This window comes from Phaethon aethereus, assembly GCF_964289735.1.
Source record: "Phaethon aethereus genome assembly, chromosome: Z".
NCBI classification, from domain to species: domain Eukaryota; kingdom Metazoa; phylum Chordata; class Aves; order Phaethontiformes; family Phaethontidae; genus Phaethon; species Phaethon aethereus.
The window spans coordinates 30,231,526-30,258,153 of NC_138577.1; the positions used below are offsets into that span (position 1 = coordinate 30,231,526).

A 26,628-nucleotide genomic window follows, 5' to 3' on the forward strand; every position below is an offset into this window, starting at 1 on the left:
AACAGCTGTGTTGAGTATCTATTCAGGGATGAACTAAATCAAACCCTAATGAAGTTCTCAAAGTAGGAAAGCAGGTTACAGTTTAGGACAGGGCAGCTTTTTACATGTCAGCACACACAATCTGCATGCTGTGAAATCTTAATTTCCAAGGAGTTAAGGAAAACTCTAACACTTTCCCACTTATGTGTTAAAAATACAAGTATGACTGAATCTCACTAATAATTCCACCTATGCCTAAAAATTAATCTTTGAAACTAATGAACAAAGAATTTTCAACCAAAAAGGAAACTCCTATCTTGTAAAAGCTTTACTAAACCAGGAAACATATATAAATAAATATGCCGACCAGTCCTCAACTAACTCTTACTACTAAAAGCAGAAATTATGAAGTTTGCTTTTTGAAATCTCGGACAGTGGAAAAAAAGTCTGCTATCAACAGATTTGAAAGAGAAACTTGCAAAGGTAACAAGAAGCAGCATATGCAATGAGACAGAAAACCTGATATACGCTGGAATACAGATTAAAAGTCTTCAAAAAACCCACAGAAACTGCAGCAGATGTAAGGGCTTTTCACAATATCAGGTAAACCATGGGAAGACACACTAACAAGCTGTTAACTAAAGTGTTTTGCTGGAATGATAATGAAAAAAACACGATGGAGCCCAATACTAAAACTCTTACGAATGAGTTCTGAGTGTCCAGCAATTCACAGGATTTTCCACATGATCACAATACATTTACAATACTTCCAGAAATTCATTTTGTTTCCTTCCTAAAAATTCTTTCAAAAAGTCTTTCTAGAGTGCTAGCACTCAACTGTGTCATTCAAGAACAGTGCCATCACAACACACATGGTCAGTGTTTGCCCTTCAAACATATTACTTCTGACATTATTGTTCATATCAATTTCCAAAGGACATAATTGTATCTTGAACCAATTTTTCAAAAGCTTTGATTTCAGATGTCTTCAGAGACGAAACAGCATATATTAATCTACTTTAAAGGTAACTTATTTAATATAACACTTACCTGTGCAGTTTCTGTCATTTTCTGTTCAAAATCAGATTTAAATGTAGCGTATTTCTCCACATACAGTTTATAGGTATCTGTAGCTTTTTTTGTTTTAACTGCTGCCTGTAGATCAGTACAAAAAAAGTGTCAAATGTCACATACAATCTGATCCAAGGTTTTTAAAGGCACTATTAAAAGAAAGCCTAGGATGATCTATAAAAAAATATTCAGAGGCATATCAAAACAGTGAAGTGTCATAACAAAATTTCACCACCAAATAACTCAGATTTGAGCCATTAGAGATATCTCTTTAAAGCTACACATAAACCACATAAATAAGGTAATTGCTTTGTTACCTTTTTAAATCCCTTCACCTTATCAGCAATGACAGATTTATAATATACTTATTTCAAAATTAAATTTGTATTGCTGAAGTAAACTAATTAGCTCTTGTCAAATATTTAAATCTGCAACAGAAAAACAGGAAGAAAGTGGGTTTGGAACACAGAGCAAAGAGGTATTTGTGCAATTCTGAAAGGGTCAATAGTAAAAAAAACAAGGAGGCGCAGTTCTCAGAAATGAAGGAAGAAAGTCTAACAGGTGTTGCATCAATGGAAATTTTAAGATTAAGAGCTATTTGAAAGTAAAGCTAATGCAGAACATTCTGATGGCTAGATTTATGCAGCTCAGTGTTTTTTATAATAGACCTTTTTGGCTTTACAGTTCATTGATTTTTTTTTTCTCATTATTTGTTGTTAATGAACTAAAATCATCTTTGTGGGGGTTTAATATTCTTAAAAGACAAAAACAAATACAGGAGAATCCCGGTATTAAATGGAGAACAAAGCTGAATGAAATGATTTGTTTGTGGTAAAGTTATTTTCAAAGCTTACAGCATGACACACACAAGATGGGAGTTTTTCAAACCTTTGATATTCTTACTATTTCCAAGTTTAAAAGCCAATGACAATTAAAATTGGCTTGAACACCAGCTTTTTTTCTAGCGTCTTTAACATGCCTACTTTATCTAATTGAAATTTCCCATCAGTTGTAACTCAAAAGTATTCCTGAATTGTTAATGACACCAGTAAAGACCACTGTGTATTTACTATTCATTCTAGTTCACTCAGAACTAGCTATTCTCCCCTCTTTCAAATTAATTTCATCTGTCCCACAGTAAAAACAGAAACTATTTCTCACTTGCAATGACTTGTAAAGCTGACCACTATCTGTAACTTTCCAATGTATTAATACAAAGGTGCCCTATGGAAAGAGAGAGCTATATTCAGCAATTTCCAGAGAAATGTAACTGAAAATCGCAAGTAACAGTATAGTATTAGCACTTGTTTCCCCAGGTGAACATCAGCCAGGACTTCAAAGGAAGAGGATCCAAAGCTACAGTTCCATTTTTCCAGTTACAGAGAAAGCTTATGCAGATCTTAGTCACATAGTCTCCTAAACACAGCATAACAAAGCCTGAAAATACTTCACTGTATGAAGAATATGGATCCTTCAGGCATTAAAAGGAGAGCATGACAGGTTGTATCAAATGCCTCAGTTACTTGTCCTAAATTTTACTTCATTATTCTCACTCTTGCACATTCACACAGGGGAGTTACCAAGAAGAAAACAGTCCTATCTTGTTTCCCAAATGCTATTTACTGTGCTGAAAATACAAGGTGCTCTATGAACACTTGCTTTTAAAAATAACTGACTGCTTCGCAATAAGATGATTCCAGACTTAACTTGCCATTTCCTTCTTTTCAATAGTTAAAAGATTTTTTTTTTTAAAAAAGCTTTTTTGTAACGCATTATGTAATTGAACACCATATGCATGGGATTTTGACAATATCAAAGCATTCTGTCTCTTGTAATCTTGTTTAACGATGAACAGAATCTGAGTGTTCTGTGCTGAAGAGCATCTATAACAAACAACTACTCAGCAGGACAGACAAAACGATAAAACATGTGAACATCGTATAATTAACCAGTAACCTCTTCTGAAAACCAGATGAGTCTATTCTCAGATGCAGCAATTGCTAGCAATTGCAATCTATTTAGCAGATTTACAGTAAGTGAAAGAATAATGATCAGTTAAGAATTTTTTGTTAAGTCACTATAGATAGAGAAGTTCACATGTCAGAGAACAACAGGAAATTATTACACAAGTTAAGACTAACCTTCAGCTGCAATGAAAATTGCAAGGTCTCAGACACCTCCTTAGATTCTTTAATAAAGTATTTCTTCAAATATTTGGCTTTGTGATAAGCTTTTAGCATATTGGTGTAGATATCCTGCATTCTGATAAAGCAGTTATTCTGTGATTTTGACAGAAAACATTTTTCATGTTGTGCTAAAAGTAATAAACCTATTCTCCACCAAAGGAAAAATAAATGAATACAATGCTTGTCACTATGTTTCTGAAATTATAAATGTAAATTTGAATAAAGACATGACTGAAAAGATGTCATGGTTACCTGCTCCCACTGGAAACATCTTTTAAGTACTTGCATAGCATTTAACTATGGCCTAATTGTTCAAACAGAAGTATCTAGGGAAGATGGATAAACCAGTAAAAAACAGTCTCCATCCTATAGCACTTCCCCTTTCTCACTTCTCATGTAGACATCAGTCAGACTAAACATTTTATAGTTTCCAACTGAACAAGGGTAGTGTTACATCTTAAAAACAAGCCTTCTGTCAAGTCAACTTTTCCGACTGAAAAGTTTCAATCTATTTACAAGAATGCAGAAAAAGTATTCTTTGAACAGAGTGGCAGGAAAACATCTGACAACCCACATATTTCTGATTCGTGTCTAGAATCCAACACTGACTGTCAGTTGAGACAGAAGCTAGGAAAAAACCTAGACTGATATCAAAGATAAAATAATCAGAATATGGTCAGCAGGATCACTTTCGTCATCAGGGAAAAGGCAATAACAAACTCTATCAAGATATCAGAGTACTACACAGATCAGGTAACTGAAATGGAAATAGGTAGAGTTACCAAGATTTAAAAAGAGAAGGCATAGAGACATGCAAATATGACCTCTTTCCTCTACTACTTAGTATCCTGAAAACAGGAAAAAGTTACAGCAATGCTAGCAGGTCAAGGGAGGTGATCCTTCCCCCCTGCTCAGCACTGGTGAGGTCACACATGGGGTACTGTGTCCAGTTCTGGGTTGTCCATTACAAGAGAGACATGGATAAAGTGGAGAGAGTCCAATAAAGGGCCACAAAAATGATGCGAAGGGACTGGAGCATCTCTCCCATGAGGAAAGGCTGAGGCTGTATGAGAGAAGGCTCAGGGAGGATCTCACTAACAGATTTACATACCTAAAGGGAGGGTACATAGAAGACAGGGCCAAACTCTTCCCAGTGGTGCCCACTGACAGGACAAGAGGCAAAGGGCACAAACAGAAACACAGGAAATTCCCTCTGAACATCAGGAAACACTTTTTTTCCTGTGAGGGTGACCAAGCACTGGCACAGGTTACCCAGAGAGGTTGTGGAGTCTCCATCCTTGGGAGATATTCAAAAGACATCCGGGTATGGACCTGGGCAACTGGCTTGAGGTGGCCCTGCTTGAGCAGGCAGGCTGGACCAGATAACCTCCAGAGCTTGCTTCCAACCTCAGCCATTTTGTCATTCTGTGAATGGATCAAACTCTCCCATAACCCAAGGACAGTAGTAAATACAACATCAAGATACTCATCCCTTGGGTTTTTGGTCCATGAAATTGGAACCTTTTAGGTTAGCACTGTAGAAAGTAATGTTAACTTGTTTTCTCACTGGAGCAGATTTCAAATACTCACATAATTAGCTACTTTGTCTCAATGAAGGGACAACACAAAACCTCCTACTCAATCCAATAAAAAGGGCATTGAGTGTTTGCGTATTTACGTAATGCAATCTATCCAAAAACACAACAGATACTGAAACAATCATATCCAATTTCTGTAAAAGCTGCTAAACAAAATTATCATATGATGCAGGTATTTACAAAATAAAGACTAAGAACTGCAGTGCAGTTGAAACAGATAAGAAAGTGTAAAAAAAAAATAACTAGGTATTCAAAATATCATGCACATTATGAAATAGGCACAACTATTACTTTTAATTACTTTTAGCCATTTCACTTCCTAATACAAGGTGAATGTGTTACGGATTGACAATACAATGAATTAAAATAAGATACCACAGAACTACCTTATCAACTTCTCTCTGTGTTGCTCCTTCCTTTTTCAAACGTTCTTGTTCGAAACACTTTGCATTGTAATTTTCCTTTGATTTCTGCAAGGCCTGAGTGATACTTTGAATATTTTGCACTGCTTCCAATGTTCCTGAAACATCTTCTTTAGTCTGCCAAATATCACATGGTTGTCAAAACCAAACCATTTTAATTTTAATGTTAACAAGTCATTAGATATGCATAATTAGAAATTAATAACCTTTTTATAAGCTTTGATTTGCTCATCTCCATACTTGTGAACTTCTTTTATTAGCTCTTGTAATCTCCGCACAAGATCCAAGTGACAGCTTGCTAGTCTTTCTGTTGAGGTTTTGAAAACATCCCAAACTGGTGCAAATGTCCTAGATTGAGGAAAATAACATTTAATGTTCATCTGGATTTTTTTTCCTCTTAGTTGGCTATGATTTTTTTAATAGTGCTAAAGTGGTAAGTTTACAGAACTTCACATCTGTTCATAAAACTGAAACAAAAATCCCAACAACTGCTATAAATTCTTGTTAAATATGTTTCAAATGTACTTAGAATCCTATCTACTAATTTTTCCATGTTTTATGTTTTACCTGTATTGACTCTAATGAGTAAAACACAGCAAAGTTCACTTAATCTTCTCTATCATCAGCACACGATAATGCCAACTGGTATTCCTAAAGATGATGCAAAAGCAGCTCAAAATAATTTAACATGTAGAAGTATTTTTACCTACATTCTTGAATAATACAAACAAATCAGAAATTACTTGGTTAGTTAAGTTTCTAGTTGTCTTAGATCACTACAGTCACAAGATGCAGGAAAAAAATATTGGCAAAGATGTTCTGCCACTAAAAGGTATTTACTGATTAACAGAGATTAACCATATGACAAAGGAAGGCGGGAGACAGGTCATACCCCAGATTCACATTTCTACACTGAATGGACTTCTCCAGCAGGTCTAAAGATACACTCCTACCTCAGTTTCCTGGTTAACATTGCTGAAAAATCAACACTATACATAGCCTTTAAAGCACTGATGTTCAAACTAACATGCAGATAAGAATCTTTGAAGAGCAGCAACAACTGGTATCAAATTATCCACTAATGAAAGCTCTCCATATTTTTAGCTGTGATTACTACAAATAAAAAAATCTAGCCTCATCTAAGAAGTCTGAGTTCTCACTGGCTAATCTTTCTAATAAAAAAAAAATCCTTTAATCATTCCAGTTTTTAAAAACATACCCTCTGTATAAAACTTTCATTAAACTATGGAATAAAAATATTTAAAAGTCTCATTCTTAACATCTGAGGACAGAGACAACACTACAGAAAGCAGAAATAATAGAAACAAATAAACTTACTGCCACATTTGCAGACCATATGTTCTCTCTTCAGAAAAATTACCATAGGATTGGGAGCACAGAATAGAAACTCACATTCTTAGTTATGTCTGAAAAGAACTCAACCTTAAACACAGAGGAACAGACAGTTCCTCCATCTTTGGGCTTTGTGGTTTTTTTTTTTAAACTGTGAATAAAGAACTGTACTGTCTTTGGTTTTATCATAGCTACATGATATTTTGCACGGTTACTGAAGAACAATCATTTTTAAAGGTGGCAAAGTTATGCTACCTTCAACATCATCAATAAAATATCCAGAATAAAACTTGATTCTTAATATATATGCAGTTATTTATTTCTATCTTATGTACACTTACCCAAGTTGTGTGTAATTGCTCGCTGATTTGGCGAGTTTTGTCATTGACCTTGAATATGCCTCCTCTATTGTAGCTCTGTCAAAGAAAGGCATCAAAAGCATAATTAAAATCTGAAGATATTTGAAGACAGATGAATATCCATTCTAAAGGTGCAAAACAAAGGACTTTTTGCTTAGCTGAAAATGACTCGATTTTAATGACCCCTCAAAAACTATATGCAAAATCATGGAAGTATATCTAAAAAAAAAAATTACCTAAGAACTCCGTGACAGAATGCTGCAGGGAACAGAAACAAGTAAAATCTAGGGACTCAAGACTTGAAAAAGATGATGCCTTCCTGCCTATACTCTCTGCTGTTCCCTTCTGCCTTTAACATTATTTATAAGGCAGAACAAAGTGACATAATAATTACCTGCCTAGCACTAAGCACCAGAGGTTTACAGAGCAACAGTGTCAAATGTTTGTAACGAAAACATTAAAATAAACTGAATGCTTACTGAGCAATCACATTAAAAAACATGGGGTCTTGACTAATCTTTTTGCGGGGGGGGCTTGGTTTTTTTATTTAATTTCTTTGCATAGTGACATTTGAGTTTGGGAAACAGTAAAGTAACATGCAATGAAAAGTATTGTGTTCTACTGTTTATACTAATTTCTACAGAAGGTTGTCTCAATATGTTTTGATGTATTTTGGACAACCTCTTCCCTACATAAAGTTTTATTATATTTTCCTGCACTCAATCCCACAATTTTACTTCTCTTTTGGAGATCCAAAATCCAAGGGTCAACATAGATTTATTCCTTAGAGCCTCTGCTGGGGCAATTGCTATGGAATAGAAGTCACATACAACTTATCACAGCAGTGACTCCCTGCAAGTCCTTCTTTTATTAAGGTAAAGATACACACTATCTTAACTTTCCACCCTAAATCAATATTCAATATGTAGTGTCAACTTAGATTTAGAAGCATCCTGGATTTGAGTAGATACTGTAATTGCCTTTTCTTGAAAATGCAAAAGCTTGAAGCAATTTCTTTCCTGCTATGTAATATCTTTATGGAGGACAAAAAAGAGAAAAAAAAATAATTCGGGAGAGGAAGAATTCATCCCTCTCTCAAGTTATACCATGACTATAACCACTTATTGCTCATGCAGAGGTTTTTATTTCTCCTTTACTGCAACACTTTCCAAGCAAAAAGAATTTTCTTATGAAAATATGAAACAAAGTAGCAGTAGTCACCTGAAACAGAGGGGCATGTATTTAAAGCTACTGAACTTCCAAAATAACTATCCAGTCAGTTGGAAAATCAATTTGGAGAAGGGGATTAAACTGTAAAATGCAGTAACTGAATTACCTTTTAGATCTCACCTACAAACAACCGCCAAATTAATCACCATGAAAAAGACAAATAACTTTATCCTCCTTCCACATGTGTACATATTTTTGATGATAATAAAAAGTTTAAGTTTCCAAGGTTTGGAATTCTTGCTCACTGCACAGCAACGAGCACTATGCACAGAAACCCGGAAGAGACATCAACTTTTTTTTTTAATTACCACAATAAACAATATATTTTGATTAATTATCAATAGCTTCCATGAAAATTTTCTAAGGTTTTTTTTTCCTTCTCCCTCCTTTTTTTAAACACAATATTTCTGACTAAAATCCACACCTCTTTTCCTTGGAGCAATTTACAACATACTTACCTGAGCATCCTCCACAAAACTGGAGTTCTGCAATTTACCACACAATATCAACATACAATGATTACAAACACTAACAACTGAAAGATGCTGTTACTGACCAGTTGGGCACATATATCTGCATTTGTCCTATCAACTGAATTTCAAGAGCAGTCTGATGTATGGGTAACACACTATGAACACCTCAGTAAATTAATTTTGACCCATCTGAAAATATGTCTTTGCTTGGGATCTGTTAAACATTTAAAAGCTAAATGGGAATATATGCATTGCCAGTTTCTTCTGATCAAGGAGATTCTTTTTACAATGCCTATATGCAAGTGGTATAGAAAACCATTTGAAAGATTTCTGGAAAGAAGCCAACATAACACCTATTCAGTTCCTAGCTCAGCACAATGGTTTCTTACATGTAAACAGTTTATGTGTTAAGTACACACAAACACACAACAGTTCACCTATAAAATATTCCTAGTGTTTAAAGAAAAAACCTGCAGGGGCAGCCCAACACTCTTGTATTTTCGCTTCTTTAAAAACAATGTTTCTACACGCTTTAGCAAGAACAGAACAAAGATATCTATCTTTCAACAGACAGACAGATAACCTGCCCCAGCCAAGATTTACCAACATTGAGCAGATTGCCTGCCACAAAATTTGCTCTTTCAGACGACATATTTCTGAACCACAGATTCAACTGTCTTTCAGTTCTTTTAGTACTTGACCATTAACAAATACTCAAAAACAAAAATTATAATGTGAAACAACACTGTTGAGAATTGAATTGGTATTGACTAACTGAACACAGTTGAGGAGCAAACCTTCTGTTCCTTCTAGGGATATCTTGTTGATATTCCAGAAAACAAAAGCTGGCTTTTTGGACAGCTTTTACTGCAAAAAGACCTTCACTGAAACAGGTCCTCAGTCTCTTAGCAAGTTTTTCCCATGCATTGTCTGGGGTCCATAACTGAATTAAGACAAAATTCTGAAGCAGACATACAATTAATTTTGTCCAGAATGGAAATTCTTATGTTCAACATAGCAACAGCAGCCTTCTTTCACAAAGAGCTAAAAAGAGCATTAGATCATCTGTTTTGGAAGTTGTCACATCTGCAGATTTCAATTCTGTCCTTTCCATCCCATAGAGAAGAACCTGTGTTATTTTCTGCATATTATTTTCTTGTCCCTATGTATCACGCCCTTTTCTTTAACAAACCTAATCTGACAGTGTAATTTTTTTAAGGTCATATTACCAGTCTCTAGTACTGTAAGTCTACATCTGTAGTCAAAAACTTTGTAAGACTGATACTTTTTGCTACTTTAAATTATTGCTTTTCTTCCAAACATTATGAAAAATTGAGATTAATGTAAATAAACTGTGTGACACTTATAGCTTTTTACTCTTGTTTTTTAATTCAAACCTGAAAAATTAGAAGCTTGTTATTAATAGATGCTCAAGAGTCACTATTCAGTTCTAAGTAAGGAATAAACCTAGAGATTCTTGTAGGATGTAAGAGATATTTAAAAATGCTCATTGATTTTTACATATTTTGCAGGTTACTGTTAAAATTAAATAAAACCCAAAAATAGTATATTAAAGAGCCAGGATTACCAAGGTTGAACACTTACCTTTCTCTTATAAAGTCTGCTAAGTCTTTTGTTGACAAATGTCCGTGTTTCATGTTGTGATAGAGGACATCAAAGCCATTGTTCCTTTCCCCCTAAAGATTAATAAAATGAAAGTAGAACGATGAAACACAAAACTCTAAAGCAATTACAGAACAAAGTATAGAGCCTATGCATTTTAATAACTGATCAATTTCCATGAAGTGAATTATTTCTAATGCTTCAGCTTTTTACCAATTGCTGTTAGCTCCCTTCAATCCCCCATATATAAAACAAACTAAAATAATCTCTGCAACTACTACTAGCCTTCTAATGGCAACTCTTCTATTATATATGTCTAGGCTATATTCTAGAAAGCCATTTATTTTCTGGATTTCTACAGGCCTTGTATTCTCATCTTATTAAACACATACTTAATAGTGTACTCTTTTAATTCTTTCATCTCTTTCACTATTTCCCATGAACTAAAATTCACACTTCGGGATCACTGGATATCCCGCTTCCCCAGTTCATTACACTTTATGTATCTTCATCTGTATTTTGTAAAATTGGTGAAAAAAAAAAATCACTAGTATCTTCCTCCTCACGGGTAGCTTCCCTTTCTTAAGCGTAGGTTTAAAACTTAAAACATTTTACAGTAAGGCATACCTCACCATTAAAACAGAGACACTGCCCTAAACACTGATTAATAAATTCACCGGGCTTACTACCTCTGGCATTATGGTGAACTTCCTCCAGACAGAAGAAAGCAACAACCGAAACGAAAGGAAGGTGAGGCAAGACATGGCATAATAGCACTGCTACTATAAAAGTTTTCCTGTCACACTATCCATTCCCCTGCTCCCTTCCAAAAGCTTCAGATCCATAACGCTGCTGCTACACAGACAAAGAAGCATGCCCTCAGGAAAACTGCATGCATGTTCAGGGTGGAAGGGAAAAATGGAGAGCATAGGATAGGATAATTTCAGTTGGATGGCACCTGCAACAATCATCTAGTTCAACTGCCTGACCACTTCAGTGCTGACTGAAAGTTAAAGCACGTTATGCTTTAATGCCCCTTAAACACTGACAGGCTTGGGGCATTGACCACCTCTCTAGGAAGCCTGTTCTACTGTTTGACCACCTGCTCTGTATAGAAATGCTTCCCAGTGTCCTGTCTGAACCTACCCTGGTGCAACTTTGAACCATTCCCACTCATCCTACCACTGCATACCCAGAAAAACAGGCCAGCACCCCCCTCTCCACCTCCTTATGAAGCTGTAGAGAGCAATGCCCCTCGACCTCCTTTTCTCCAAACTAGACAAACCCAGTGTCCTTGGCCAGTCCTGATATGACATTCCTTCCAGCCCTTTCACCAGCTTTGTTGCCCTTCTATGGATGCATTCAAGATTCTTAACATCATCCTTAAAATCCTGGACTTTGCACAATGGCAGCTCTTTATTTCCAGTGAGAGGAGCCTGAGGATTTGATCATACATCCCCATACACATATTTCTGTCCTTTCTGTTCTGGAAAAATCTGTTCGTGCAGCCACAAGGGACACCTGATCAGGGAAATTATATAGCTGAAAAATAAAGCTGGCAAATAAAGATTGGTGATCCAGATCACTATGAGGACATGAACAGCTGCATTGCTCAGTGGAAGAGGTGGGAGCAAGAAGGAGAAGGCAGGCACAGGTCTGCCAGCTTAAGTAAGTGGAAGCAGCCATGGGTAGATAGAAGAACTTCATGGCAGTCATGGTAGTAGGCCCACTTCTGTGAACTGTTAACTACACTGGATAATAAATCGGTCAACGATATCGCAAATTGCTGTAAAGGACACTGTGCATAGACATATAAATTTACAAATAACAGATGACTGAAGGCAATTTGATTCAGATTACCAGTCAGAATTATTTGCTTTACCTCTTTAAAGCATCAGGGAAAATAAAACCAACCAAACAAAAACACACCTATAAAATCACAGTTACTAAACTTGCAGTAAGTTGTAACCTGAAAAAGTTCATCAAAATGCAGATCAGTTTAGTGTAAGTGCAATTACAGAAAGGCCTGTAAAAAGTACAAGCAGAACTAAATTGAATACATGAAAATAGAGCAAACTATAAAGGACTATCTACAGAGCAAGGCTTTTGTAAGTTTGAAAGATAAACAAAGGGTAGGAACACCAATTAGTAGGAAGCGTAATTTATTTTTTAAAAATGTTGTATTACTCTTTCAAGTACCAGCCTAAACAGTTGCATTCCCCTTTCACTCCTGTCTAACCACTTTTCCTTGTAGTTTGAGGCCCACAATAGTTTTGACTACTGGTGCACTAAAGTTATCTCCTTAACTCTCTGTATTTACTCAGTATAAAATCTGCATGACACCACATTACCAAAACACCAGAAAAACTGTAACTAAGACCTCACCAATATTTTCAATTCGAATACAAATAAAATTCTTAGTTAACTACTCCAAAATTGTTACTGTACACAAATTTGGAGATAAATGTTTATAAATAAGTGTTACGCATTTCTTCCAGAAAAATTAATAAAGTCCTCCTTTGTGAAATGTTCTTTCCCTTTGTCTTAAGGTGTTTCTTCTAGCTAAACAAACACATTGATCAAAATGTGCTGAACACAGACTGCTTCTGCACTTCTCATAATGGGAGCTTTAATTAGGACTTTTCTATACTGGAGCTCCACAAATTTCCTGCCACTTCAGAAATACAGGAAGGGCAGCACAGCCGTGACCCAGCCTCTGGCTGCAGCCTTCCTGATGGCTGACTATCAGAAACGTAACTGCAAACCTTTAGAGAACAGAATGAGCCAGAACAATCAATTCCCATCATTATCCTGTTCCCTAACTGTAACTGAAGGTTACTGCAAAGGACCTAATTTTTCCACTTAAATGAAGTTTTCTAACAAATCCTGCTCTTGTTCCTGACTTCGCATTGAAGAGTGGAAAACACAACAGAGAAACACAATAGGTACTTTCCTCAATTAAAGAAAGTCCCATGAAAGCCACATCTTTTATACATTATCAATAGTTATCAGAGACTAGGAGGTTATGTGAAAAATATATTAAGGTTTAAACAAAGCAGCGAGCCCAGATTTTGGCCTATATGGTTTAAGCTTGGGACAACTAAAAGATACCTTTCCACTTGTGAATATGATGTCATATGTAGCCTATCTAGCAATACCAGGCTCTACCTATAAGCACAAACATCTAGACTTCAAAAATGTTCAATAATTTACATGACCAAGAGTTCTGATGATTAACCTGACAACAACTCTATAAATTACATTATCTTCTACTCATGTTTGGAGACTTATGTATACCTATGTCAAATTAAGTACGGTACCTCAGAGCAGAAAGCAGCCATTTTTCTGCTTACGAAAAGTTATATAGCCTATCCACAACTCCTTCATTCAGTAGGTATGTTCATGAAGAGTAGCTCAAATAATTCATACAATAAGCATCAAAGTTAAGGCTCTGTATATAGGATAAAGACAGAGGTGTATGCTGTGGCTAAGAGGCAAAGTAGTTCAATTTACAAAAAACAAGTATATATCCTCTTACATGCACATATGCCATCAACACTGTTTATTTGTGTTTTGGTTGTTTTTCCTCAACACCCTCCCCACACACATTGTATAAAATTCTGTACATGGAAATTTTGTGCCTAGCCAATTTTTCTTCATTAAGTGTTTTTACTTACTCCTTCCTGGTGGCAACAGTAATAGCTGGGATCACTAAAAGCCCAGTACTGACCTACTTAAAAATAAATAAATGCAGCGCACACAGAAGGGAACTGATGAGACCTTCCACTCCCATTCAGAAGCAATTACTATCCACTGCTATGACAAATGGACAGTAAAGTAAGATGCAGATTCTTCTAGAAGTTGCATCTTGGAGAAAGAGGAACCTCTGTTGTAACGTATAACATCAGGTTCTATGCAACAAACTTTCAGATTAGTTTGAAGGACCATTCTGAATGTCACTTTGCAGGTAAAACACCACCCATTGAGGATGATCCTGTCATTACTCAACAAAAAACAACCGTAAAACTGTTCAAGAATGAAAATGTAAGTGGTCCCCTCTCCATATAGGCTCCATTTAATTACTTCAAAGTTCATTAGCAGTTTCCTCCTCCTTCCATAGAGGTAACAAAACTCTCTCTTCAGAAGCTGGTGTTCTTTTTGAGGTTTCCCATTGTACACCTCCCTTTTGTGTATATAGTATAGATGTCACTTGACAGCAAGCCATAAGAGGCAACAAGACTTCAAATACAAGTAAACACTTCACTTAAATAAGCCTACAATGAGGTATTACTGACCAACTTTCCATACAAAATAAACTAAGTAACAGAAAGCGAGGGCAGACAGTCCTTCCATTTCCTTTCATCAAGGACTAACTGCAATGATTTTCTCATGGAAATGAAAGTAACCCTGTCAGCAAATGTGAAGTCAGAATTCAGCATTTCCATGACTTGTGCATAACAGGAAACAGATTACAGGAACTCTGTTTTACGGAACTACTTAATTGACTTTGAAAAATTTTAAGAATAAGTTTCTTTGTTGCACATAAAGATGATTCTGAATATAAAACCTACATTTGGTAAAATAGCCAGAAATTTCTGGGCAATCTGCAGCAGCCTTTATTTCCTATGTTTGTAATCAAAGTGCACAAGTGCAAGCTCTGTCTACTTTGGATTAAAACAGTTCAACATTAACGTCTATTAGTGTAAAAAGTTAATACTCTCTGTTACAGCACTGTCTTTTTACCCAGCATAAACAAATGTTTCTCAATGATTAAGGTGATTCTAAAATGCCCATAATTGGTCAGATACATACTACTTGTTTAGCTAGTGTGAGAAGTAAGAAAAGGACAGCTGCAAATACTGTTTTCACAGCAAAACTAAGCATATGAGACAATTAAAGGCACATCCAGTTCTTGAACACGTTTTGATTTTGGTCAAACTTTAGAAGTTTCATGACAGAAATGCAGACAAAGTTTGACTTTTTCTAACTAAGTTCAGCAAGTAAAGAAACATTTGACAATAAGCGAATTACTGTCATTTCAAGCTATGCTTTTAGAACACACATTTGCAGTGGTTAAGCATGCACGATCATTCCTTCAACCCTTTACACATGACCACATCACCACATTACAAAGAAGAAATGGCACAGACTGAGAAAACTTCACTTTTAAATAATTTGTAATCAAGTCATAAACTGCCTAATCCTCTTTTTAAAATAGCCTACCAAACCCACAACTTATTCTCCAGGAAACACGCAGACAAATACGCAAACTGCAACATTTGGAAGTGGTACTCCAACTTAATTACAGGATTTCTTTTTAACCATAAAAAAGTTTAGGTCTCTAATTTACTTCAAATTGTCATAAAATGAAAACTGGATAATCTCCAAATTAAGTTTCCAAATCCTAGTTAAACCTTACAACTGCCTTTGGCAAACATGAAATATCAGTGAAATATGACTAACACCCCTCTACTTTGTTAGATAAATGCTAAATAGGAAAGCCTAGGAAAGAATGAATGTGGGAAATAGTATCAATTCAGGTTTTGGGGCGAGAACAGAAAAATTTGCATCCTTTGCTTCTTGTTTTGGTCAGGTCCAGAGAAGCTGGTTTTACACTTAAATTAATGCTCATGCTCCTCTGTCAGATACAAGTATGGAAAAAACACACCCTGATCAACAGATTATGCAAACAAGAATCCTAATAGAGATAAATCATAATGGCATCAAAGTATTTTTAGTTAAAAAAAAACTTGTATCAAGAAAATTCCAGAGTTCACAGATATGCCAAGTAATAACTGCAGACAATCCATTAATGGGGGGGTGGGGGAGCACAACTCCCTCAGATAGGTGAAATTTGGTATTTGCTGAAACTAGGTACAACTGTTCAGAAACTACAAGATTTCGTTTATGCCGTTTAAAAGATATCCTATTTTAACAACTAATACACAAACTTTAGTGCAATACAACAATAGAGACTGAGTGTTCATTCCTGTAATTCTACAATTAAGATTAATATTAATCTTAATCCAAATATTAACCAAATCAATCTTTTCCTTACCCACAAACTTAGAAAGACATAAACTATTCATTATGGCTTGACCATTTGTACTGTCAACTTCTTTCCATTCACTCATAAAGGAAGCTTTAAAGACCTAAAGCAACAGAAATGCTCCTTACTCCAGGGATATGTAAGCTTATTTTAGATGCTCTGAAAAACGTTGTTGTAATTCTCTTTAAACTGTTACTCCTTGTTGTAGTTTCAAACAAGTAACATGTCATCCTTTCCAGCCAGGCAATTACTTAATGGACCCTGTATAGGTGAAAATACTCCTGTGATTAATATTTATGGTGTTACATTTTTAAAAGCTAGCTATGAGTAAATTTCAATTTCTAAGTGTCTGAAAGAGCTATAGAAAAATCGACAGCATTGAAACATGGCAAAATGCTGTCACCTGGTATTTACACAAGCAGCGTATCTTCTTCAGTGTTGAAAGTTTTGAGAAGTTTGAACACAAAAGCAAGCCAGCAATTTCAATTTACTTCTTCCAGCTTCAATAAATAAAGATCAGCTCCAGAGAAGCTCTACGCATATGAGGAAGAACATATATTTTCCTCTTTATCTAGATAATTGAAAATATTTTTTAAAAAGAAAGATGGAAAGTTGCCAACTCATGCTAGATGCACACATGCAGAGGGAGGAGACTATGCAAATATTGCACAACAGCTCTCCTGAAACTGAGCATCCAACTGTATGCCAAGCAGAAGAGTAGCGCTGCATAAACATACGAATGGAACTCCAGATGGAAGCATGACAAGTCTCAGTGTCACTCATACCATATAAGTGCATGAGAAAATACATCTTACACTTACTAGAGCAAGCCTCTTCACAAAGCTAAGATTATTAACCCTGGATACCACCAGTCCTTACATGTTACAAAGGCTCTTGAAAGGAAATTAATCCTCCTCACAGCCATTCTCAAAAGCTACAGGTAACACAGTGATTAAAAAGATAAAATACAAGGAATTCGTCAAAGCCAATTTAAACACACATTTTTATATCCCAGAACTTCCCAAGTCACCAAGCACAGCATTACAGAGACCAGTTTCAGCTATATACAGAAATTCCAACAATTTAATCAAATTAATTAAAAAAAAAATAAACAAACACTGACTGGCTTAGAAGTGGCTTATTTTTGTTGACTTCTCATAGTTTATGAGACTTACAATTAACAAAAGTATCACTTGCACCAGTCAGTTTAAATACAATGTCAAAGCTTACACAACACTTCCTAAGCAGTGATAAGGATGACAGTAAGTCAATGATAACGAATGCTTTTTATTCTACTGTACCACTATGAGTGTACTCAAAGTGACAAAACATAGCTATGTATAATGGAAATAACTTATGAAAGTGTTCCCTTTGAATTACATCATTGTTTTGATGTAGCACATACATAGCAGCAAGCACACAATGTTTTATGACAACGTCCTAATTAGGAGTTGGGAATGTTTGGCCACATGACTTGAATGCCTAAAACTCAGTCATAAGAATCAACACCATTTATAGCCGGTACTACTGGTTCATAATTTTTGATACCACAAAAAAGTAACTGTATCCTACTGACTTTGAAAACTACTGCTCTAGAGCGCTGTGCTCTATTACCAGACCCCTACATTTTTCAGGTGACAGTACAAGTCTCTCAACTTTACATATCCTGGAAATAGCCTTACTTATCTCTCTGTGACCTCTTAGAAGCAGTCAACAGATGGCAGGCCCACAAAACATCTGTTTTTCTTACATTCTCTAACAAAAAAAAAAATAAATTTGCAAATATTCAAACACTTTTAAAAGCAATACAAGTGGAAAGTCTCATTGTAAGCTTGAAGATTATCACAATAAAGAAGCTAAGATTTGTCCTCTTTACATGAGCACTTTTAGGAAGTCCTTAAAAAACAGCAGTCTAAATAATGTGTAAGAAATTGATACACATTCATACATTATGTCGCTCCCCTTTTCTGGAGATATCAGGCAAGTCCCTCAAATTTCTGAGGTCTTTTCCTATCAGTTACAGCAAATTACCAAATCAGGAGAGAGCACCTTGCAGCTTAAAATCCAAACTTCCATTTCCAATGCACAGTTTCAGCTGCAAATTGATGACAATATTAATTATGTTTTAGATTCATTTTCACATCAGTGATTTAGAAAGTATAATTATCCCATTCCATAGGTGACAGAAACATTTTGCCTGGTGTTATCCAGAAGGGCAAGGCAAAACCAAGAGAGAGAAGACAATTCTTCCAAAGTTCTATACAATACCACCTTTCTTTCTCCTTATGGATGTCTCTTATTTTTAGTTATTATGCATTCAGTGCATTTTAAAAAACAGTATGCTAATTTCCATCTTAACTTTCTCACCACATTTCAAAGCATACATAGATTGTATCCGAAGTCTTCCAAAGCACTGCAGTAATAATTCTGAACAATAACCTATTCTGAGAAGTTAGTAGAAATGGAGAAGCCTAATGATTCAAAATGTACAAACCTATAATTCATGCTTGGTTTTGAGGATATATAGAAACTCAATACTTTCTGATTTTAAAAATCCGTCATATTTAGACATTACAGCTATTCTTGAAAGATATTTACCCACAACAGCAAAGAAGGAGCAGTTTCTGTTCCTTTTTATTTTGCTTCTACACAAAGTAAAACCCTGTCCATGGTATTACAAAGGTTTATCAGTCGAGTTTTGCAAGTTTAAGATCCTAATGTATTTGTCGTCACTGCACGACAAACAAGAATAATACACTTGTTGTCCCACTTTGTGTCATTTATGGAGGTAGGAGAAAAACCTGCACCAACAGAAGAAAACCTCCTCCTGGCACTCATTGCTGACCCATACTAGAAGTTGTGCCAACAGAGCTATAAGGCAGAGACTTTGTAGAGCAGAAAGAGAGAATGGAAAGTTTGGGTAGATGCTTACTACCTCATATTTGCTGGTAGCATTTGTGAAGACACAGACAGGGAAACAGAACGTATGGGAATGGCCCACTGCCTTCACTGATTCAACAAAATTATTGACTTACTAACAAAATAAAATACCTATTTAACTGATCAGACAAACGGTTAAATGAACATACCATACTACATAATGTAGTTAAATATAAAAGTGTGTGTGATTTCAGCTGAGGTAGCTGAATAAAAATCTTCTATTTTACTTTAATCTTAGTAGGAGATAGTAACTTTTCCAATGAAAATGTAACTTTAAATGTTCATTTAAATCTTATTTTTATGAGAGATAAAAAATTTCCACATACTAGTTTAATACTGATCTCCCCCATTGAGGCTTCAAATTAAGATGATTTGTACTCCAAGAGAGCAAATCTAACACCTGGCTTCATTACATTTTAATATTCTGTTGAAATAAAAATTAAAAAAATCAAAATTAAACACAATGCTGCAAACAAAACATGAAGTCTGGCTTGAGCTATGCTTTATATTCAAGAATAGTATATTGTATTTGTGAAATTAGTTTTCCCTCAACTTTAAGGATAACTGTTGCTTACATAGAAAAAGCTGACATCTAAGAGATATTTTCTCTGTTTTCATTTTGGTCTCAAGAAATGACCATTTATGTTTCCCCTATTAGTTGGTAGAGATGCATATTAAAAACTGAACATGCAAAGAAGCAGCAACATTATAAACAGCCTGATGATTACAAGAACACTTACTTTAATGTTTCAGACCAACTAAGGTCACAATGAAAACAAACTTCATTTCATGCAAGACTGAATAATAATCCAAATCCATATTTTATTTTTTTCTGCACACATATCTGGCCACTTAAAAACGTATGGATCTGCACAGAGGTGACTGATAAACTGTGTTTCTGAAACACACTAGGAAGTCTGCTGTTCCCCCAGCTGCCTGCTGCTCAGGCTGTACCTTCTGACATCCAGAGACAAGTTATCCGTACAAAAGCACAGCGCTCCGAGCCGCAGCTTTGCGTTTGCGTGATACAACTGTTAAGTTGTTACAGTCGGTGCTATTCCCCCAAACAATGGCATTGTTTGGGAGGCTTGACGAACAGAGATCGGACTGCAGTCCAAGCCACATCCACGCGCGACGGCGCCTGCGAAAGCGAGACCACCGAGCACAGGATCGTGTCCCTTAGCCCAGGGCCCCCACGGCCACCAGTAACGTCTCTCCCCTGTCGTCCCTCCCCAGAGGACCTCTGGGCGCCGGCGGGAGGCAGAGGGCCGGGCAGGGGGCAGTGGTCCTCTCGCCCCGCCGCGGGCTGCGCGGGCAGGGCAACGCCGGCAGCCACCCGGCTTCCCCCACGGCCCAGCGCGGCAGAAGCGAGCCGCAGTGGGCGCAGGGAGCCGCGGCCACCGTCCTCCCGCCGCAAGGCCCCGGCCCAGTCCCGGGGGTGGCGTAAGAGCCCAGGCTGCTCCCGCAGAGGGGACCCCGGCTGCACCGTGCCCTGCCTTGCCCGTTCCACCCGCGGCGCAGTGGAACCAGCCTGCGGCGCTTCCCTACCCAGAAGCTCTCCACGAAGTACGCCATCACCACGCTGCTGCCGCCGCGGCCACCGGCGAGCCTGGCCCCGGCCGCCTCAGCCGCCGAGACGCGACGGAGGAAACGGGCGCCGCCGCGGCGCGCCGCCCTTCCCGTTACGGTGCAACCGCCTCCTTCCACACAGCTCCGCCGCCTCCGACCCTGCGCATGCGTCCAGGCACAGCCAGCCTTCGAGGACCCTGCGCAGGCGCACGCATGCCTCCCTTCCCCCCCGCCTCCCCCGGGCAGAGGGGCATGCGCAGAGAGGCGGCCCCGCCGCTGCGGCCGTTGGAGTCGCGCGGCCGGGGGGCGGGCACCCTGTTCCCGCCACCGCCCGCTGCCCCCGTCGTACACGGCCGGGCGGAGGGCCACCAGCCGCCCCAGGCGGGCAGGGCAGGGCAGGGCAGGGCAAGGCAAGGCAAGGCGCTTCTACCGCAGAACGCGGACGGTCCGGCAACTCCAACCCACGGCGAGTGGCGGGGTGCCATCTCGCCAGTGAAGAAACCCTGGTCTGCAGAAATAGGAACACAGTTGCAGAGGGCAGACTCAGAAATCTTGAGTAAAACCCCCTCAAACGTGTTCAGTAACCGCCAGGGAACGGCTACAGGGAGTGCTGCAGTGCCTGGAGAAGAGACTCGCGCTGTTCCAGGAGGCTTCACAACCCAGCATCGTTTCCAGCCAAGCAGGATAAGATACTTCAAAGCAGGTGATGACTAGTCCTGCTGGGAACTTTGCTCATAAAGCATAGCTTTACCTCTCCCAACTGCCTCCTCTCACAGGATTTTACAGTTCCAGGGGCATGCTCCTAAAAATGATGCCCTTCATCTAAAGCCAAAGAGTTTGGAGAAACTGTTTACTTAAAATCATCTTCTTCAATGGCAGTTCAGTTTCCAGACCTTTCATTTACCTGTTGTAGACTATTAGCCAGTGGGGGTGATGCCAATTGCTGGACCAGAACATGGAGCCACTCAAGGGCTGTCTGTGGCCAGTCTACCTGGAGTGCTGCTTTTCGGTGAGAATGTCTTAATACATTTTTCACGGCAGAGTCAGCACCAAAGAGTTGGCCTCTTTCTGGGACCCCAACGAGTTCCAGTTCTACCATATCAAGATGGTTTGTTGCCCAAAACAGCAGTTAGGTTTTCATTATTGACTAAAGTAGAGGGCCAGGTCTAAGCAGTGATGTAAGAGGCTGCAGCTCGTTGTCCTATGCAAACATGTGATAAGCACTTTAACCAAACTTTTTTCTATGGTTTTGTCAGTCCAAAGCTTTAATCAAGGACAGAAAAAGTAAGCAGCTGATACTCTATGCTGGGCGTCCAAGGTCGTTATCCGTCCCTGCACCCCCTAGCCCAGAAATCCTTTCACTTCTGGTTTGAAAAATCTCACCTGCCTCCACCTTAATACTGATGTTCTTTGGCCTTCATTCTGTACGATACTAGGTAAGGCATAGGGCAGAACATTCAAGTTATCCCTAAGAACCTGATAAATTCACCAACTTATGTCAAATTTATGCTAGTTGAAAACTTCCGTGAAAGCCAAATGATTAGGAAAAATGTAGCTCAGTTTACAGAGCTATAGAATTTCATTAGGCAAAAAAAATATACTAGTCATAAGTAAGCATGTGGAATAATAGTAAGCATGTGTACTGTAATTCCAAACAGTAGTCACATGCTATAGGACTACATTAAAGAAAAACTAGTTTATGCATCTGTTTACTTGATATAAGTAAGCAGTCTGCATTATGATCTGAAGAAAGATAAGAACACAGTGCTTTTTGCAGTGTGCATTGCTGTCTTTAAGGATGGACACCAGGGCAAACAGGGAGATAAAAGCTGCGTGATCAGACCTGAAGGCTTTTATTCCATAGTAGATAGAAAAATACCTTTTACAGGGACAGATATTATGCTATGATGGAAGGAAAGTTGTGTTCACTTCCACATTTCATGGAAAAGTTCCCATCTTCCACATTTTCAAAGTAGAAGTCCCTTGCCTACTGCTACATCTACAATGTGAAGCAACTGCTGCAATGCTGCAGAAATCTACCATCACACAAATACCAAACCCATCCTCAGGTTTTCAACAACAGCGTTCCACAAAAATTCAAGTGAAATGCAAAATCTTAGACTTGAACTTTAAGGTACCCTGCAGCATAGGTACAGTTATATAGAAAACTGCTTTGATTGGGATAAGTAGTCACGTTCTTAACACACTGGAATTCTCCATAATAAAACCAATTTCGTAGGAGTGAACTTTCCCTTGAACTCCATATACTATGATAAAATGAGCTGTACCAGCAACAAAGGGCTGCTGTTAAACTTTACCATCCTACATGCTGCATGCCAATCTTGTCACCTTTTAAGGTAGCACATACTGAAAAATCACTACTAAGGACAGTACCATTATGCACACCACTTCTTTGGAGTCTGGTCCGGGTAAGAAAATCCTAGATTACATATTACCTTGCTTTATGTGCTGCTGGATATTATATGTAGTGAGCGTGGCTGAAGAATCAGTCCATGTACTGTGCCAATGCCATGGCAATATCCAGTCGGTGTTCTTACAGTTTTTCAGTCATGCTTCATGTGTAATACCCAGCAGCAGTTATTAACAGATATCATAACTCAGTATCTTGCACTTGAATTTAAAATTCAGTGTAAAGGAGGTGTGACGGTGAGGCAATTTTACATGCTGGATTGGTTATTTTATGTGCTGGGTCACCATCCATCCAGTTTATTGGAAGTCATTCTAGAAGGTGACAGACTCTGAGGTTATGAGACCAGCTATATACAGTACTTAAAGGCAGAGACTGATGCTTAGTCATATTCAAAACAAGTTGTTAGACATATTAGGAAAGGAACAGAGAACCTCATCCAGTGCGTAAACCTGTGTGTGTGGGTGCCTGCACCATGAATGCTGTGCATGGTACTGGTACACCTTACCTTAAACACTCCCCCCGCCCCCTTAAAAAAACAACACTACAAACCAAAAAAACTTCAGAGGACTGAGATAAAAGCAACAAAAAAGAATCCAAGATATGGGAATTAATATATCCGCCAAGTAAACTAGAATTCTTCAGGTTGGAAAAGAGATGACTGAGGAAGAATACAACATAGAAAACTCATGAGTAAGAATAGAGGAGATGAAGTAAAAATGAAAAATATGTTTTAATGAATGCACAAGCAGAGAATTCAGTCTTGAAATTTCTCCTTGAAAGAAGGAGAAACTGGAAGAATTTTCCAGGTTTCTCTACTGTTGTGGTCTAACCCCAGCCAGCAACTAAGCACCACGCAGCTGCTCGCTCACTCCCCCCAGTGGGATGGGGGAGAGAATTAGAAGAGTAAACTTGAGAAAACCTGTGGGTTGAGATAAAAACAGTTTAACAGGTAAAGCAAAAGCCACACATGCAAGCAAAGCAAAACCAGGAATTCACTCACCACTCCCCATGGGCAGGCAGGTGTTCAGCCATCTCCAGGGAAGCAGAGCTCCATCACACACAATGGTTACTTGTGAAAACAAATGCCGTAACTTCAAACATCCCCCATTTCCTTCTTCTTATCCAGCTTTATATGCTGAACATGACATCATACAGTATGGAATATCCCTTTGGTCAGTTGGAGTCAGCTGTCCCAGCTGTGTCCCCTCCCAACTTCTTGTGCACCCCCAGCCTACTCACTGATGGAGTGGGGTGAGAAGCAGGAAAGGCCTTGACTCTGTGTAAGCACTGCTCAGCAGTAACAAAAACATCCCTGTATTATCAAGCTATTTTCAGCACAGAACCAAAACATAGCCCTGTACTGGCTACTATGAAGAAAATTAACTCTATCCCAGACAGACCAGCACATCTAGATGGAAAAATCCATAACAGATTACTAAATTAAAAGACAATATCACTTATTCTGGAAGTCCCTGATCTGCAAGTTAGTGAAGCATGTGAGAATACTTTGAAATGGTATCATTTATAGTACTTCCATCTTATCCTGTTCGTTAGGTATTGGCTGCCAAGGACATGATGCTGGGTTAGGTAGACTCTTTGTTTGTCCGAGTACAATTGCTCTTTTGTTCTCCTGGTGTAATGGAGGTGGACAGAAGGAACATTATTTTGATAGTCATAGCTACACAGTGAGTCCTGTATAATAAAACAAACATTCCCATTGCATATTTTAAGCAGCTTTCATAGAAGATCCAAATAGGTTTTTTGATTACTAGTTTTTTAATAGTTAAAAAAAAAAATCAATTCCTCTCCCATTTTTTGCCCTCTACATGGATGTAAGGTTAAAGAACTGCAACAACAAACCTCACAGGAGGGGTATGCAGAACTAAAAAGGCTTTTTGGCTTTACTATTTAACAGTTATATTTCATGAATATAATCCTAATTTTTAAAAAACTATGCCATTTGGTATTAATGTGGGTTCCATACATGTGAAAGGAGGTATTATTTAGCACAGAGTTCTCTCAGGAAAGCATCCCGGATTCCACAGTTTGCTCTCTGCATCTCAATTTATCCATCCTCCCCTATTTCCACATTCCATACACAAAGAATCTTGATAGGTAAACAGGAATTTATACTATCAATTGAGATATGTTCCGAAGATTATGAGCACCAGAAAGAGGTATAAAAAGCCAGAGTTGTTTAGCACTGTGGTGGAGAACAAAAGATGGGGGTAAAAGGCATACAGAGCGCATTGTTAGCGAAGACCCTTTCAAGAATCATTTAACTTTGGTAAGTATTATCAGGTTACCTTGTAGGATTTAAAAATACCAGGATTATGTTCTAACCAAACAATTGTCCCTGAATACCTGCAGGCATTAACTAGAAGTTTAATAATTCACTTGCTTACAACCTGTCAGCCTCACCTCTGTGCCTGGGAAGATCAGGGAACAGATCCTCCTAGAAGCTATGCTAAGGCATATGGAGGACAGGGAGGTGATTCGAGACAGGCAGCATGGCTTCACCAAGGGCAAGTCCTGCCTGACCAACCCAATGGCCTTCTATGATGGACTGACTATACCAGTGGACAAGGGAGGAGCTATGAATGTCATCTCTCTGGACTTCTGTAAGGCCTTTGACACGATCCCCCACAAAATCCTTCTCTCTAACTTGGAGAGAGATGGATTTGATGGGTGGACAGTTGGGTGGATGAGGAATTGGTTGGGTGGTCACATCCAGAGGATAGTGGTCAACAGCTCAATGTCAAGATGGAGATTGGTGATGAATGGTGTCCCTCAGGGGTCTGTATTGGACCAGTTTAATATCTTCATCAGTGATTGAGACAGTGGGATCGAGTGCACTCTTGGCAAGTTTGCAGATGACACCAATCTGAGCAGCTGACATGCCTGAGGGATGGGATGCCATCCAGAGAGACCTGAACAAACTCAAGGAATGAGCCTGTGTGATCCTCATGAGGTTCAACAAGGCCAAATGCAGGGTCCTGGGTTGGGGCAACCCCTGCTATCAATACATGCTGAGGGATGAAGCTCATATCTAGCTTTTCATCCACCAGCACCCCCTGCCAAGATGGATTGGGGGTACTGGTGGATGAAAAGCTGGACATGAGCCAGCAATGTGTGCTTGGCGGTCCAGAAGGTCAGCCACATCCTGGGCTGCATCCAAAGCAGCGTGGCCAGCAGGTTGAGGGAGGTGATTCTGCCCCCCTACTCTGCTCTGGTGAGTCTCAGCCTGGAGTCCTGCATCCAGCTCTGGAGCCCTGTCCTGGTTTCAGCCAGGGTAGAGTTAATTTTCTTCATAGAAGCTAGCGTGAGGCTATGTTTTGGATCTGG

General features: G+C 38.4%; 1 protein-coding gene across 1 annotated transcript in view; it reads right to left on the reverse strand.

Annotated features, from left to right (window-relative positions):
* FCHO2 (FCH and mu domain containing endocytic adaptor 2) overlaps positions 1–20,855 on the reverse strand; it is a gene marked incomplete at its 3' end in the record, with an annotated part of 101,242 nt that extends 80,387 nt beyond the window's left edge. The window contains exons 1-6 of the mRNA XM_082013285.1: positions 20,832–20,855; positions 10,277–10,368; positions 6,951–7,025; positions 5,463–5,604; positions 5,221–5,373; positions 1,030–1,134 (exon numbers count right to left, since the gene is read on the reverse strand). Of these exons, the coding sequence (XP_081869411.1) occupies positions 1,030–1,134; positions 5,221–5,373; positions 5,463–5,604; positions 6,951–7,025; positions 10,277–10,329 (528 nt within the window). The 5' untranslated portion in view covers positions 10,330–10,368; positions 20,832–20,855. The remainder of the gene's footprint in view (positions 1–1,029; positions 1,135–5,220; positions 5,374–5,462; positions 5,605–6,950; positions 7,026–10,276; positions 10,369–20,831) is intronic.
* Positions 20,856–26,628: the final 5,773 nt, after the last annotated feature.